The 13,505-nt window shown below is 41.3% G+C and overlaps 1 protein-coding gene across 1 annotated transcript; it reads left to right on the top strand.

Annotated features, from left to right (window-relative positions):
• The first annotated feature begins 7,028 nt into the window (after positions 1 to 7,028).
• Positions 7,029 to 12,511, top strand: LOC121386001 (demethylmenaquinone methyltransferase-like). The gene is made up of 3 exons (XM_041516795.1): positions 7,029 to 7,170; positions 10,245 to 10,429; positions 12,236 to 12,511. Exons 2-3 carry the CDS (start codon positions 10,310 to 10,312, stop codon positions 12,509 to 12,511), a joined length of 396 nt encoding a protein of 131 aa, XP_041372729.1. The 5' UTR covers positions 7,029 to 7,170; positions 10,245 to 10,309.
• The last annotated feature ends 994 nt before the right edge of the window (positions 12,512 to 13,505 follow it).

The following is a 13,505-nucleotide window of genomic DNA, read 5'->3' as shown; positions in this document are numbered from 1 at the left end:
TTGAATACATATTCATTAAAAGACAAAAAGAAAGAACACCCTATAAATTCAGACACCCTATTTCAAATAAGTTTAATCAATAAAATATTGCTATTTATTATCCTTTTTGTTATTAAATACATTTTGGTTTTAACCATTTTTATTATAATCAAATGTTGGTATCCATAGTGGGTGGTAATATCCCATTTTCAAAATTCAAGTCTGGTCTCGCTTCTCACTGACGATCCGTCGTATTTTTTTTTTATCCCACTGCCCCCTTTCATTTCTCTCTTTTTGAATTCCATCTCATTTCTTCCCGATCTGGCAACTCCTCCTATCTTTCAACTTCTTTCACTATCCACCTCCACATCCCAGTCCTTGTCTCTCCAACCGCGACATGTGCTTGTCTCTTGTGGATATCTGTGCCACACACCTTTCATTCCCCATCGGTTTTTAGCTGTGGGCTTAGTCTAACCACTTCGGGGAGTGTTCAGTAGTTACTTCTGGCATTGTTAAGAGGCACTTTTAACCACCTACTATGCACCCCTACTACCGGCGGTCGTTAGTTAGTGCCGTGGGTTTGACCAGATTTATTAGCGGCAGAGGACGAGGATGCCAGGTGGGAGCAGGGAAATACACAGAGACTGCACCCGTGGAGGAAGTTGAGATAGGTAGGCGATGGGTTGGACAGCTCAGAAGACAGAGTCGGTTGAAACTAACAGAAAGGCCCGAAACATTGAAATCGTGGGAGAAATTGGAAAGTGTTTTATATTAAGATAATAAGAATAATAGGCAGAGGGTGATAGATGAGAAAGATGGATGAATGTGTGAGCCAGCTTTGACGGGATTTAAACCACTGTCGTCAGCTTGATTGTCCAGCAGCTTATCCACTAGATCACGGAGTTCACTGCGTCGTATTTTCTTTATCTTTATGTGCATTGAGCTTTTAACGAACACAGATATCTTTCAGTGAGGCCAATACGAACGAAGGTTGTGCACTTTGTGATAGACTTGTGTCACTTTGCATGCATGTAGTACTTGGGTCCCTGCATATGTTTAGCACCTCCTGGGCTTCCGCAGCGCCTCCTAGTGATAAAGCGTATTTGGCATAATGCCAATTTGAACATTTGTCTCCCAAATTGCCCAAATTGATCCATGATTATACATAATTATATTGGAACTGTTAAATAATAATAATGTTTAAATTGTAGCACAGAATGGACACACATATTTACAATTTGACACTCGCTTACATATGTATTGCCTGACACATCATGTATGGTTTGATCTAAATGTATTTCCAGAATTCAGACGACCAAATAAAAAGAAAAAGAAAAAAAAAAAAAAACACAAAAAAAAAACCCCCACACACACTCAGTGTTGTATAATAACTTAGTTTAGTTTTTGTTTTCATGTGTACAATAGTTTATACATATACCTGTTTAACAAGTCATATGTATTTGATTACACACTTAATGGTACAGACACTGGTTTTTAAACACTACAGCACATGTTTCACCACTAGAGCCGTTTATGACCAATGAAATAAAACATTACTTATAATGTATTGTTTACATAATCAATTTCCGTACAACCGAAGCGTTTCTGGTCATCCTGGTATTTCTAACACCCCAAAATGCATTTATCATATTTTTGAAAACGCACGTGCTTCTGAGAAGTAACGGTTATGGAGTGGAGTGCTAGCCTATTTTTAAGGGTATTTCAATGTCACAGACTCTTGTTGCACTCTGTTGTATCCAGATTTGTTACCGATTTGTAAATTAACCAAACTTAGTGTCCATTTTTACGGGTTGAAACTAGGGTCTATACCTCAGTGTTTAAAAACTAGGGTCTATACCTCAGTGTTTAAAAACTAGGGTCTATACCTCAGTGTTTAAAAACTAGGGTCTGTCCCTCAGTGTTTAAAAACTAGGATCTATACCTCAGTGTTTAAAAACTAGGGTCTATACCTCAGTTTTTAAAAACTAGGGTCTGTCCCTCAGTGTTTAAAAACTAGGGTCTATACCTCAGTGTTTAAAAACTAGGGTCTATACCTCAGTGTTTAAAAACTAGGGTCTATACCTCAGTGTTTAAAACCTAGGGTCTATACCTCAGTGTTTAAAACCTAGGGTCTATACCTCAGTGTTTAAAACCTAGGGTCTATATCTCAGTGTTTAAAACCTAGGGTCTATACCTCAGTGTTTAAAAACTAGGGTCTATACCTCAGTGTTTAAAAACTAGGGTCTATACCTCAGTGTTTAAAAACTAGGGTCTATACCTCAGTGTTTAAAAACTAGGGTCTGTCCCTCAGTGTTTAAAACCTAGGGTCTATACCTCAGTGTTTAAAAACTAGGGTCTATACCTCAGTGTTTAAAAACTAGGGTCTATACCTCAGTGTTTAAAAACTAGGGTCTGTACCTCAGTGTTTAAAAACTAGGGTCTATACCTCAGTGTTTAAAAACTAGGGTCTGTACCTCAGTGTTTAAAAACTAGGGTCTGTACCTCAGTGTTTAAAAACTAGGGTCTATACCTCAGTGTTTAAAAACTAGGGTCTGTCCCTCAGTGTTTAAAAACTAGGGTCTATACCTCAGTGTTTAAAACCTAGGGTCTATACCTCAGTGTTTAAAAACTAGGGTCTGTCCTCAGTCAGTGTTTAAAAACTAGGGTCTATACCTCAGTGTTTAAAAACTAGGGTCTATACCTCAGTGTTTAAAACCTAGGGTCTATACCTCAGTGTTTAAAAACTAGGGTCTGTCCCTCAGTGTTTAAAAACTAGGGTCTATACCTCAGTGTTTAAAAACTAGGGTCTATACCTCAGTGTTTAAAAACTAGGGTCTATACCTCAGTGTTTAAAAACTAGGGTCTGTACCTCAGTGTTTAAAAACTAGGGTCTGTACCTCAGTGTTTAAAAACTAGGGTCTATACCTCAGTGTTTAAAAACTAGGGTCTGTACCTCAGTGTTTAAAAACTAGGGTCTGTACCTCAGTGTTTAAAAACTAGGGTCTATACCTCAGTGTTTAAAAACTAGGGTCTATACCTCAGTGTTTAAAAACTAGGGTCTATACCTCAGTGTTTAAAAACTAGGGTCTATACCTCAGTGTTTAAAAACTAGGCTCTATACCTCAGTGTTTAAAAACTAGGGTCTATACCTCAGTGTTTAAAACCTAGGGTCTGTACCTCAGTGTTTAAAAACTAGGGTCTATACCTCAGTGTTTAAAAACTAGGGTCTGTCCCTCAGTGTTTAAAAACTAGGGTCTATACCTCAGTGTTTAAAAACTAGGGTCTATACCTCAGTGTTTAAAAACTAGGGTCTGTCCTTTTAATAAGGTATACAGTTAATACACATGCGTATTTCAGACATGTTTTTTGCAATCAGGTCTGACGGACAGAAGGAGGAAGGGGGCATAAATATAAATAATGCAGTGTTGTACCAAGTCTAAACTAAGTTGGGTGGCAGTACAAGAACAATAGGGACACAGTGATATAGCGTGTGTACACAATCATGAAAAACCCTTGAAAAATAATTAAAGTGACATTCCTGAGTTTGCTGCAATTTTTAAGACATTGACTAACAGAGGCTTTTTAACGATTGTAATTACTGCATAAAATATTAGTGGCTGTACATTAAACGTGTTTCTGATCGTTCTAATATTCGCACTAGGTTAAATTTCATTTTATTACGTACGAAATTATTTGAAGACAAAATCCAGTTTGGGCTTCCTACAAATATTAAGACGACCAGAAACACATTGAATATACAGACACTGATATTCTAAACAAGAAAATATATTTAATATGAAAGTTTAATCGTAGAAATATTTTATTAGTCGGAAACATCTTACAATGCATCAAACTCAGGAATGTCCCTTTAAACAAAGGACACACAACCTTTTCCTATTTACCTAGGCGTGCAACTGATCGTCCATCTCCTTTGCCCATCCTAAGTACAGGTTTGTAATGATGAAAAACGTGGTCAAACTTCTTAGTAGTATTGTACATTTAAGGTAGCTTTTTATCATAGGCGAGGACGAGACGTAGTAAAACGCTCGCTTGATGCGCGGTCGGTTTGGGGTCGATCCCCGTCAGTGGACCCATTGGGCTATGTCTCGCTCCAGCCAGGGCACCACGACTGGTACACCAAAGGCCATGGTATGTGTTATCCTGTTTATGGGATGGTGCATACAAAAGATCCCTTGCTGCTAATCGAAAAGAGTAGCCCATGAAGTGGCGACAGCGGGTTTCCTCCATCAATATCTGTGTGTTCAAAGATTCGATTGCATCCAAATTTATTATCTTTACCAACACACGTTCGTGTCTGCAAGCTTTACGAAATATGAAGCTGTACCATCTTTTAATTGGGATGGTGATACGAAAGTGTGCCGGTTTATCCATTGCCAATAAAGATGTTGTATTTTGTTGTGTGCCCAGTCATGTTGGTATCAGGGGATTCAGATTCAGCTGCCAAGTCTGCTTTGGATTTGCCTCATGCCGGGGTTGTTGTGCCATATACTGACTTTAAACATAGTATTAAACCATTTGTCTGTTCGACTTGGCAAAATGATTGGGACGGTACGGTTGCGAACAAGCTTCATGGTGTCAATCCAGTCCTGGGAGAGTGGCATTCCTCCTATAGGCTGTGCGGGAAGGACGAAATATTCGTGTGTCATGCTCTCATCGGTCATACATACTTGACCCGTTCATTTACCTTGAAGAAGGATCCTCCACGTCAGTGTACTCTGAAGGAACGCCACATTTTTACACTGTGTTTTTATTTACCTCTAGAATTGTTTATATTGATGTTGATCATCACTTTGTTTGCATTTACCATTGTCGGACACCCAATAGCCGATGCATTTTTCGTGCTGGTGGTGTCTTTAACCATTCATTCATTCGTTCACTCTGTCCAGGACGAGACCACTGGCTATCCAGAGGTCGGGCCCGGGATGGACATGCCTTAGTGGTATAGGGGCATGTTTAAAGGCACACACACATACACTCACCCTCTCTCTCTGTCTGTCTGTCTGTCTCTCTCTGTCTGTCTGTCTGTCTGTCTGTCTGTCTGTCTGTCTCTCTCTCTCTCTCTCTCTCTCTCTCTCTCTCTCTCTCTCTCTCTCTCTCTCTCTCTCTCTCTCTCTCTCTCTCTCTCCCTCTCTCTCTCTCTCCTCTCTCTCTCTCTCTCTCTCTCTCTCTCTCTCTCTCTCTCTCTCTCTCTCTCTCTCTCTCTCTCTCTCTCTCTCTCAGCGATATTTCGAGGAATTGAAAATTGATTAGCAACTGCCGTTTAATGTATTCAAATTGTAGCAATCTCTGAAATTGTGAGCGTGTAACTGCCTCTGACTATTGCTAAGTTCAGGATCTCACTGTAGTTTGAAAGCAAAGAACGTGGAGCTGCGAGACAAAACGTTCTTGAGGGTCATCTTTAAAACTAATGCAAGTTATCCCACCGATAGGCATTACGCACCTCAAGTTCTTCCAGGATTTATGGTACCGATACCACATAGACAATTATGAAAGAAAAACTTTATGTTTAAAAGGTTTTCAATTATTTCAACAATATGAAGAAGCAAACAGTTTCTGATATAGGTAGTTTACAGAGCTTTAGTTTCTTATTCTCGAGTCATGTCATGACATTAAACGTACATGTTGTTAACCAGTACCAACGCTACACGAAGAAACCCGACGCCCCTATGCAAAATGAACCTGCGCTGTACTTTCTTGTGGTGACGTATATGAGCGTCGGGTTTCTTCGTGTAGCGTTGGTACTGGTTAACAACATGTAAGCTTAATGTCATGACTGGAATCAAGAATAACCAAACTAAAGCTCTGTGGCATCAGATTTAGGGGGAAACAATGTATTTCAAACACAATAGCTTGCGACCATTTGGTTGTCGACGATTGCCAAAACATTACATAGAGTTTCCTCTTGCGCTTCCCTACAGGTAGTACTAAACTAAATAACTTCCAGCTGGGTCAAAGTTCGAGGTGCACCGAACTTTCGATAGAGACCTTAATGTCACAAGTCCTATGATTCGTGATAAATGTGAGTGTGATGGTTGTGAAAAACAGAGTATACAGATGTATGCTATTTCATTTCCTCTAGCACCACTGTGTGAAATAGCCTTGAGCTTGAAACATGTTTGGGGTACCTGTAAAAAAGTGTTCAAATTTTGTGCGGAACTAGGGTAGTCATAGACGCTACCCGTTAACTCTGAAATTAGCAGCTTCACCCTCAATGTTTTCTTATTCACTTTAAAGAGTTTGCTGCATTGTAAGATGTTTCCGACTAATACAATATTTCTACGATTAAACTTACATATTAAATATATTTTCTGGTTTAGAATATCAGTGTCTGTATATTCAATGTGTTTCTGGTCGTCTTAATATTTGTAACAAGCCCAAACTGAATTTTGTCTTCAAATAATTTCGTACGTACGAAAACATAATAATTAGGAAATAAAATTAAATATAACCTAGTACAAATATTAGAACGATCAGAAACACGTTTAATATACAGCCACTGATATTTTATGCAGAAAAATATATTTGATATGTAATTACAATCGTTAAAAAGTGTCTGCTAAACGATAACATCTTAAAACGTGCAGCAGACTCAGGAATGTCCCTTTAAGGGTGAGGGGTGGTAGTATTTATATCCATGGCGTTTATGTCGATTCATACACTGCATGTAGGAGCTTTAGCCACGTGTGTTACTACTGTCGTCTGTGGGATTTGATTTGGTAGTATACGCCTTTACATTTCAATATCAATAAGGGATGGGCTGGGGGTGATTCGCGCCATCTGTGTTTACATTACACTATTTATGTACAAAATATGTGTGACGCTATAATAATAACTGTTAATCTGTGTCTTCTATCGTAACGTATACACTGTTATTCGCTCCAATAGTTAAACTTTATAATACAGCGAATAAGATTCGATATAATCCACATTATTATACAGCGAATAAGATTCGATATAGTGCACATTATTATACAGCGAATAAGATTCGATATAGTCCACTGACCAGGATCTGTATGCCGACTGTTCGCGTTGCGCTAGTGAACTGAATTTAGTACACGTGGGTTCAATAAGCTTTGTCGATCATTGCGATGTCACGGTGCACTTTTATAAGCGTCATGTGTTGTGCTTTATACTCTAGTCGGGCTGATTCGCAGGAGTAACACACACAAGGCACGTAAGTTACACATTTACTTCAATACACATAGTTATATTGATTCACAACGTGTTCCATACATACAAAATTACATTTCAAATTTGTTGTGTTCAACAAGTTCATTATAGGGACATTCACGAGTTTTCTGCAATTTTTAAGATGGTATCGACTAACATAGACTTTTTGACGACTGTAATTACATATCAAATATATTTTTCTGCATACAATATTAGTGGCTGTATATTAAACGTGTTTCTGGTCGTTCTAATATTTGTACTAGGTTAAATTTCATTTTATTTCCTAAAAATAATAATTTCGTACGTACGAAATTATTTGAAGACAAAATCCAGTTGGGGCTTCTTACAAATATTAAGACGACCAGAAACACACTGAATATACAGACACTGATATTCTAAACAAGAAAATATATCTAATATGTAAGTTTAATCATAGAAATATCTTACTGGTCGGAAATATCTTACAATGCAGCAAACTCGGGAATGTTCCTTTAAAGCACATTGATTTATTAATCATCGGCTATTGGATGTCTTTGGTATACCAGTCGTGATGCACTGGCTACAGCTTAACTCGGTCAATCAACTGCTGGCGTCGCCTCGGTGGGTCTATTCAGATGATTGTTCCCGTGTTGCTAAAGAATCCGTTTTCCCGTGTTCCCGTGTTGCTAAAGAACTCCCCCCCCCCCCCCCCCCCACACACACACACAACTGGTTAGTGATTATTTAATCAAAGTTCTTTAGTGGTGTCGTTAAAACCCTAAATGTGGATTAAGCACCGGCCAGTTTGATCGTATGACAAGTAATTGTGAACCAACACACTTCAATGTACACTCGGTGCATTCAGAGGACATTAAAAATGTTAGACAGCAAGTAACGAAGGCAATACATCAACACCGGTCTCGGTGGCGCAGTGGTTAAGCCATCGGATTACAGGCTGGTAGGAACAGGGTTCGCAGCCCGGTACCGGCTCCAACCCAGAGCGACTTCTTCCAGGTAGCTGAGGTGTGTGCTCAGGACAGTGTGTTTGAACCTTAATTGGATATAAACACGAACATAAGTCGAAATGAATACATCAATATTTAGTGAAAAAGACAGAAACTGTAAATATGCGTGAAAAATGTACGGTAATAAACGATAAAGCTAAAATCACACTGGTATGCTTGTTATGAGTAATTTAATCAAGCAATCTCGGTAAAACCCAAGTAGTTATTAAAAAAATAAAATCTATCCATATCTGGTTCAAGCCCCGTCAGCAGGAAAATTGCTTCTAAACACGTTTTTAACAGCACTACAAATGAGGTGGTGCTTGGCAAAACACAGAACACCTATTCCGGCAGCAGGAGACATAGGACATGCTCTATATTTTGACAGCGCCTGACTCGGCATCTGTGACAAAACACAGCACACCTATTCCGGCAGCAGAAGACATAGGACATGCTCTATATTTTGACAGCGCCTGACTCGGCATCTGTGACAAAACACAGAACACCTATTCCGGCAGCAGAAGACATAGGACATGCTCTATATTTTGACAGCGCCTGACTCGGCATCTGTGACAAAACACAGAACACCTATTCCGGCAGCAGAAGACATAGGACATGCTCTATATTTTGACAGCGCCTGACTCGGCATCTGTGACAAAACACAGCACACCTATTACGGCAGCAGAAGACATAGGAAATGCTCTATATTTTGACATAGGACATGCTCTATATTTTGACAGCGCCTGACTCAGCATCTGTGGCTTTGGGACGGGCGGGACATAGTGGTAAAGCGCTCGCTTGATGCGCTGACTGTCGAGGATCGATCCCCGCCGGTGGGCCCATTGGGGAATTTCTCGTCCCAGTTAGTGCACCACGATTGGTATACCAAAGGCCGTGGTATGTGCTATCCTGTCTATGGGATCAGTGCAGGGTGTGAAAGAGGTGCGTCTTTCGACGGTACGGTGCGAACAATTTCATTTCTTAAATCGGACAAAACTTTCATAAGTTTTAAAATTGTATAGTTGATGATTAGTTCGACTGAAGCGCTGACGGTCTGGGATTGATCCTCGTTAGTATCATCCCAACCGGTGTACTACGACTGGTATATCAAAAGCCGTGGTATGTGATATTCAGTCTATGGGATGGTACATATAAAAGATCCCTTGCTACTAATGTGCTCCAGTGGTGTCGTTAAACACTATATTATTTATTATTTAGATGTGTCTTTAAACGTGCATTGTCTGGAATATTTTTATTATTTAAGCATTTAGAACAGAAAATCCCATTACATTTGGTGCATATAAGACGCCGCACTCCGAATTGGTTTCACTACACTGGCTTTTCTAAGTTAAAAATAAACCCAGTATTTTGAAAGTGGGACACTTTTGCCGGGCTACCTCTGGGCTAAAAATAGTACGGTTCGGCTATTGTTGCATTTCAAAAACCGAGCGGATTCTAGCAGCCAATTTCAGCAGACACTCATGGCGACGTTCTAAATACCGGACTCATACGCCTTTCGATTGTTACCTGTGTTTCACACACTTTTAAACACACTGTTATGCTAATTTTTATTATTCACTACAACTTAAGAATTTTAGAGTTTCAAAGAGTATCTTTGTATAATAACACAAAAACAAAATAACAACCAAGACTCATTTTCACAGTCTTATTGTTACTAATATCCGTATAAATACAACTTAACCGTTTTATTAAGCACTTTTATAATATCTGAAGTATCACTTTAAAAATTCGTCTGTACTACGGTAATATAGGATGTCCAACTTTTAGCCCACACCACAACACACATTATAAAAGGCGTACGAGTCCGGTGTTTAGAACGTCGCCATGCGTGTCTGCTGAAATTGGCTGCTAGAATCCGCTCGGTATTACAAAATGGCGAGAATTGTTCTAACTGGGTATTTGACGATATGCATTTGAAGATATACATTAATAACGACAACTCGCTAGTGAATTAAAAGTGCAGTTATGCTTGTCTTTGAAAGTAGAACTTGATTGTATACGATTGAAACCAGACATTGCAGCTTTAAACAAAGCAAAATTTAACTTTAAACATTATTTTCTTTTTAATAGACAATACCCAAGCTACTGGAGGAAAATAGACCCCAGAAACCAGAAGAACAAAATACCGAGTAACCATGAGTACGTTCACAGATTACGACGAGGTGTCAAAGGGATACGACATCTGCAGACGAGCCACCAACATGGACCTACTTGTTGGCATGGTGACGCATCTAACGAGAAAGCCTTTGAAAGAGGTAAGGTGGACAAAAATAGAAGCTGTACTCGAGAGGAATAGGTGACTGACTGATAGTGAAAGAGAGAGAAAGAGAGAGAGAGAGAGAGAGAGAGAGAGAGAGAGAGAGAGAGAGAGAGAGAGAGAGAGAGAGAAGAGAGAAATAGAAGCTGTACTCGAGAGGAATAGGTGGCTGATAGTGAAAGAGAGAGAGGGAGAGCGAGAGAGAGATGGTGGAAAGAGCACATGCATACGAGGCGGAGAGAGAGAGAGAGAGAGGAACAGATAAAGGGGGAGAGAGAGAGAGAGAGAGAGAGAGGGAGGAGAGAGAGAGAGAGACAGACAGACAGACAGACAGACAGACGGGGAGAGGGGGAGAGTAAAGAGACGGGGAGAGAGAGAGAGACCGATGGTGGAAACCAGACACATCCATACGAGGCGGAGAGAGAGAGAGAGAGAGAGAGAGAGAGAGAGAGAGAGATGGTGGAAAGAGCACATGCATACGAGGCGGAGAGAGACAGAGAGAGAGAGAGAGAGAGAGAGAGAGAGAGAGAGAGAGAGAGAGAGAGAGAGAGAGAGAGAGAGAGAGAGAGAGAGAGGGAGACAGACAGACAGACAGACAGACAGACAGACGGAGAAAGAGGGAGAGAGAGGGAGAGTAAAGAGAGAGACAGATGGTGGAAAGAGCAGACACATGCATACCAGGCGGACAGAGACAGAGAGAGAGAAATAGAAGCTGTACTCGAGAGGAATAGGTGACTGATAGTGAAAGAGAGAGAGAGGGAGAGCGAGAGAGAGATGGTGGAAAGAGCACATGCATACGAGGCGGAGAGAGAGAGAGAGAGAGAGAGAGGAGAGGAAACAGATAAAGGGGGAGAGAGTGAGGGAGAGAGAGAGAGGGAGAGAGAGAGAGAGAGAGAGAGGGGGAGAGAGAGGGGGGAGAGAGAGGGGAGAGAGAGAGAGAGAGACAGAGACAGACAGACAGACAGACAGACAGACGGGGAGAGGGGGAGAGTAGAGAGAGACCGATGGTGGAAACCAGACACATCCATACGAGGCAGAGAGAGAGAGAGAGAGAGAGAGAGAGAGAGAGAGAGAGAGAGAGACATGGTGGAAAGAGCACATGCATACGAGGCGGAGAGAGAGAGAGAGAGAGAGAGAGAGAGAGAGAGATGGTGGAAAGAGCACATGCATACGAGGGAGAGAGAGAGAGAGAGAGAGAGAGAGAGAGAGAGAGAGAGAGAGAGAGAGAGAGTGGAAAGAGCACATGCATACGAGGCGGAGAGAGAGAGAGAGAGAGAGAGAGAGAGGAGCAGATAAAGGGAGAGAGAGAGAGAGAGAGAGAGACAGACAGACAGAGAGAGAGAGAGAGAGATGCCTCACTATCTCTCTTGTTGTAGCTGTCTGTGCTGGACGCTGGGTGTGGCACGGGAAACTACGCCCTGGGACTGCTCGATGCCGGTGTCGGTCAATTGACGATGATGGACGGAGAGAGAGAGGAGCAGATAAAGGGGGGAGAGAGAGAGAGAGAGAGAGAGAGAGAGAGAGAGAGAGAGAGAGAGAGGAGAGAGCACATGAAAGAGGCGGAGAGCAGAGAGAGGAGAGAGAGAGAGAGAGAGAGAGAGAGAGAGCGAGAGATAGAGAGAGAGAGAGAGAGAGAGAGAGAGAGATGGTGGAAAGAGCACATGCATACGAGGCGGAGAGAGAGAGAGAGAGAGAGAGAGAGAGAGAGAGAGAGAGAGAGAGAGAGAGAGAGAGAGACAGACAGACAGACAGACAGACAGACAGACAGAGAGAGAGAGATGCCTCACTATCTCTCTTGTTGTAGCTGTCTGTGCTGGACGCTGGGTGTGGCACGGGAAACTACGCCCTGGGACTGCTCGATGCCGGTGTCGGTCACGTGACGATGATGGACGGCTCGGATGGCATGCTTCAAGCAGCTCGCAAGAAGACGGCCAACTACCAAAACAACACCGAGTATCGGCTAGGGAAACTGCCGCAACTGCCGTTTCCAGACAACAGCTTCGACATCATCATGTTCAACCAGGTACAACACTGGGCATTGAGTATCATGGTGGTGTGGGTGGAGATGGAGGAAAGTTAAAAAGTTTGTTTTATATAACGACACCACTAGAGTATATATGACTATGTAATCATCGGCTGTTTGATGTCAAGCATTTGATATTGTTGATGTATTGTCTTAGATGGGAAACGCGAGCGCCAATATTTTTATTTTTTAAATCCATAAATGAGCAAGGGATCATTTATATGTACCATCCCACAGTTAAATGTTGTTTTGTTTCACGAAACCACTAGAGCAGATTGATTTATTAATCATCGGCTTGTGGATGTCAAACATATGATAATTTTGACATATCGTCTTACAGAGGAAACCTGCGACATTTTATTTTCCATTAGGAGCAAGGGGTGTTTTATATGCACTATCCTACAGACAAGATGTCTCATACCAATGTCTTTGATATGCCAGTTGTGATGCACTGGCATGGAAAAGAAATAGCCCAAGGGGCCCACAGACTGATCGATCCTAGACCGACCGCGCATCAGGCGTACGTTTTGACTGTGCTACGTCCCACCCTGGGATGGAGAAAAACAAAAACGTCGGCAAATTATTATAATGACGCAATACATTTGATTATTGTTCTGAAGGTGTGTACAAGGTACATGTTCACCGATAATACAGTGTGTTTTGTTTAACGAAACCACTAGAGCGCTTTGACTAATTATGGATGTCAAACATTTGGTAATGATGACACGTAGTCGTCAGAGGAAACCAGCTACAGTGTTTCCTAATGCAGCAAGTGATCTTCTGTATGCATTTTTCCACAGACAGGATGGCACATGCCACGACATTTGATATACCAGACGTGGTGCACTGGCTGGAACGATAAACGACCCGATGGGTCCACCGACGGGGATCGATCCTAGACCGACCGCGCATCAGGCGGGAACTTTTCCACTTTTCCAACAATAACACATTCAAAGTTTTAATTTTCTACTGTTTTATAGACTTGTGTTGTTGTAAAATCCAATAAGGCTGACCGACAAGCATTCTGAGAGTACTGCTAAAGCAATACATA

Source organism: Gigantopelta aegis, chromosome 12, assembly GCF_016097555.1.
Source record: "Gigantopelta aegis isolate Gae_Host chromosome 12, Gae_host_genome, whole genome shotgun sequence".
NCBI lineage: Eukaryota > Metazoa > Mollusca > Gastropoda > Neomphalida > Peltospiridae > Gigantopelta > Gigantopelta aegis.
The sequence above is the reverse complement of the archived record's forward strand: the minus strand, read 5'-3'. Positions and strand labels throughout refer to the sequence as shown.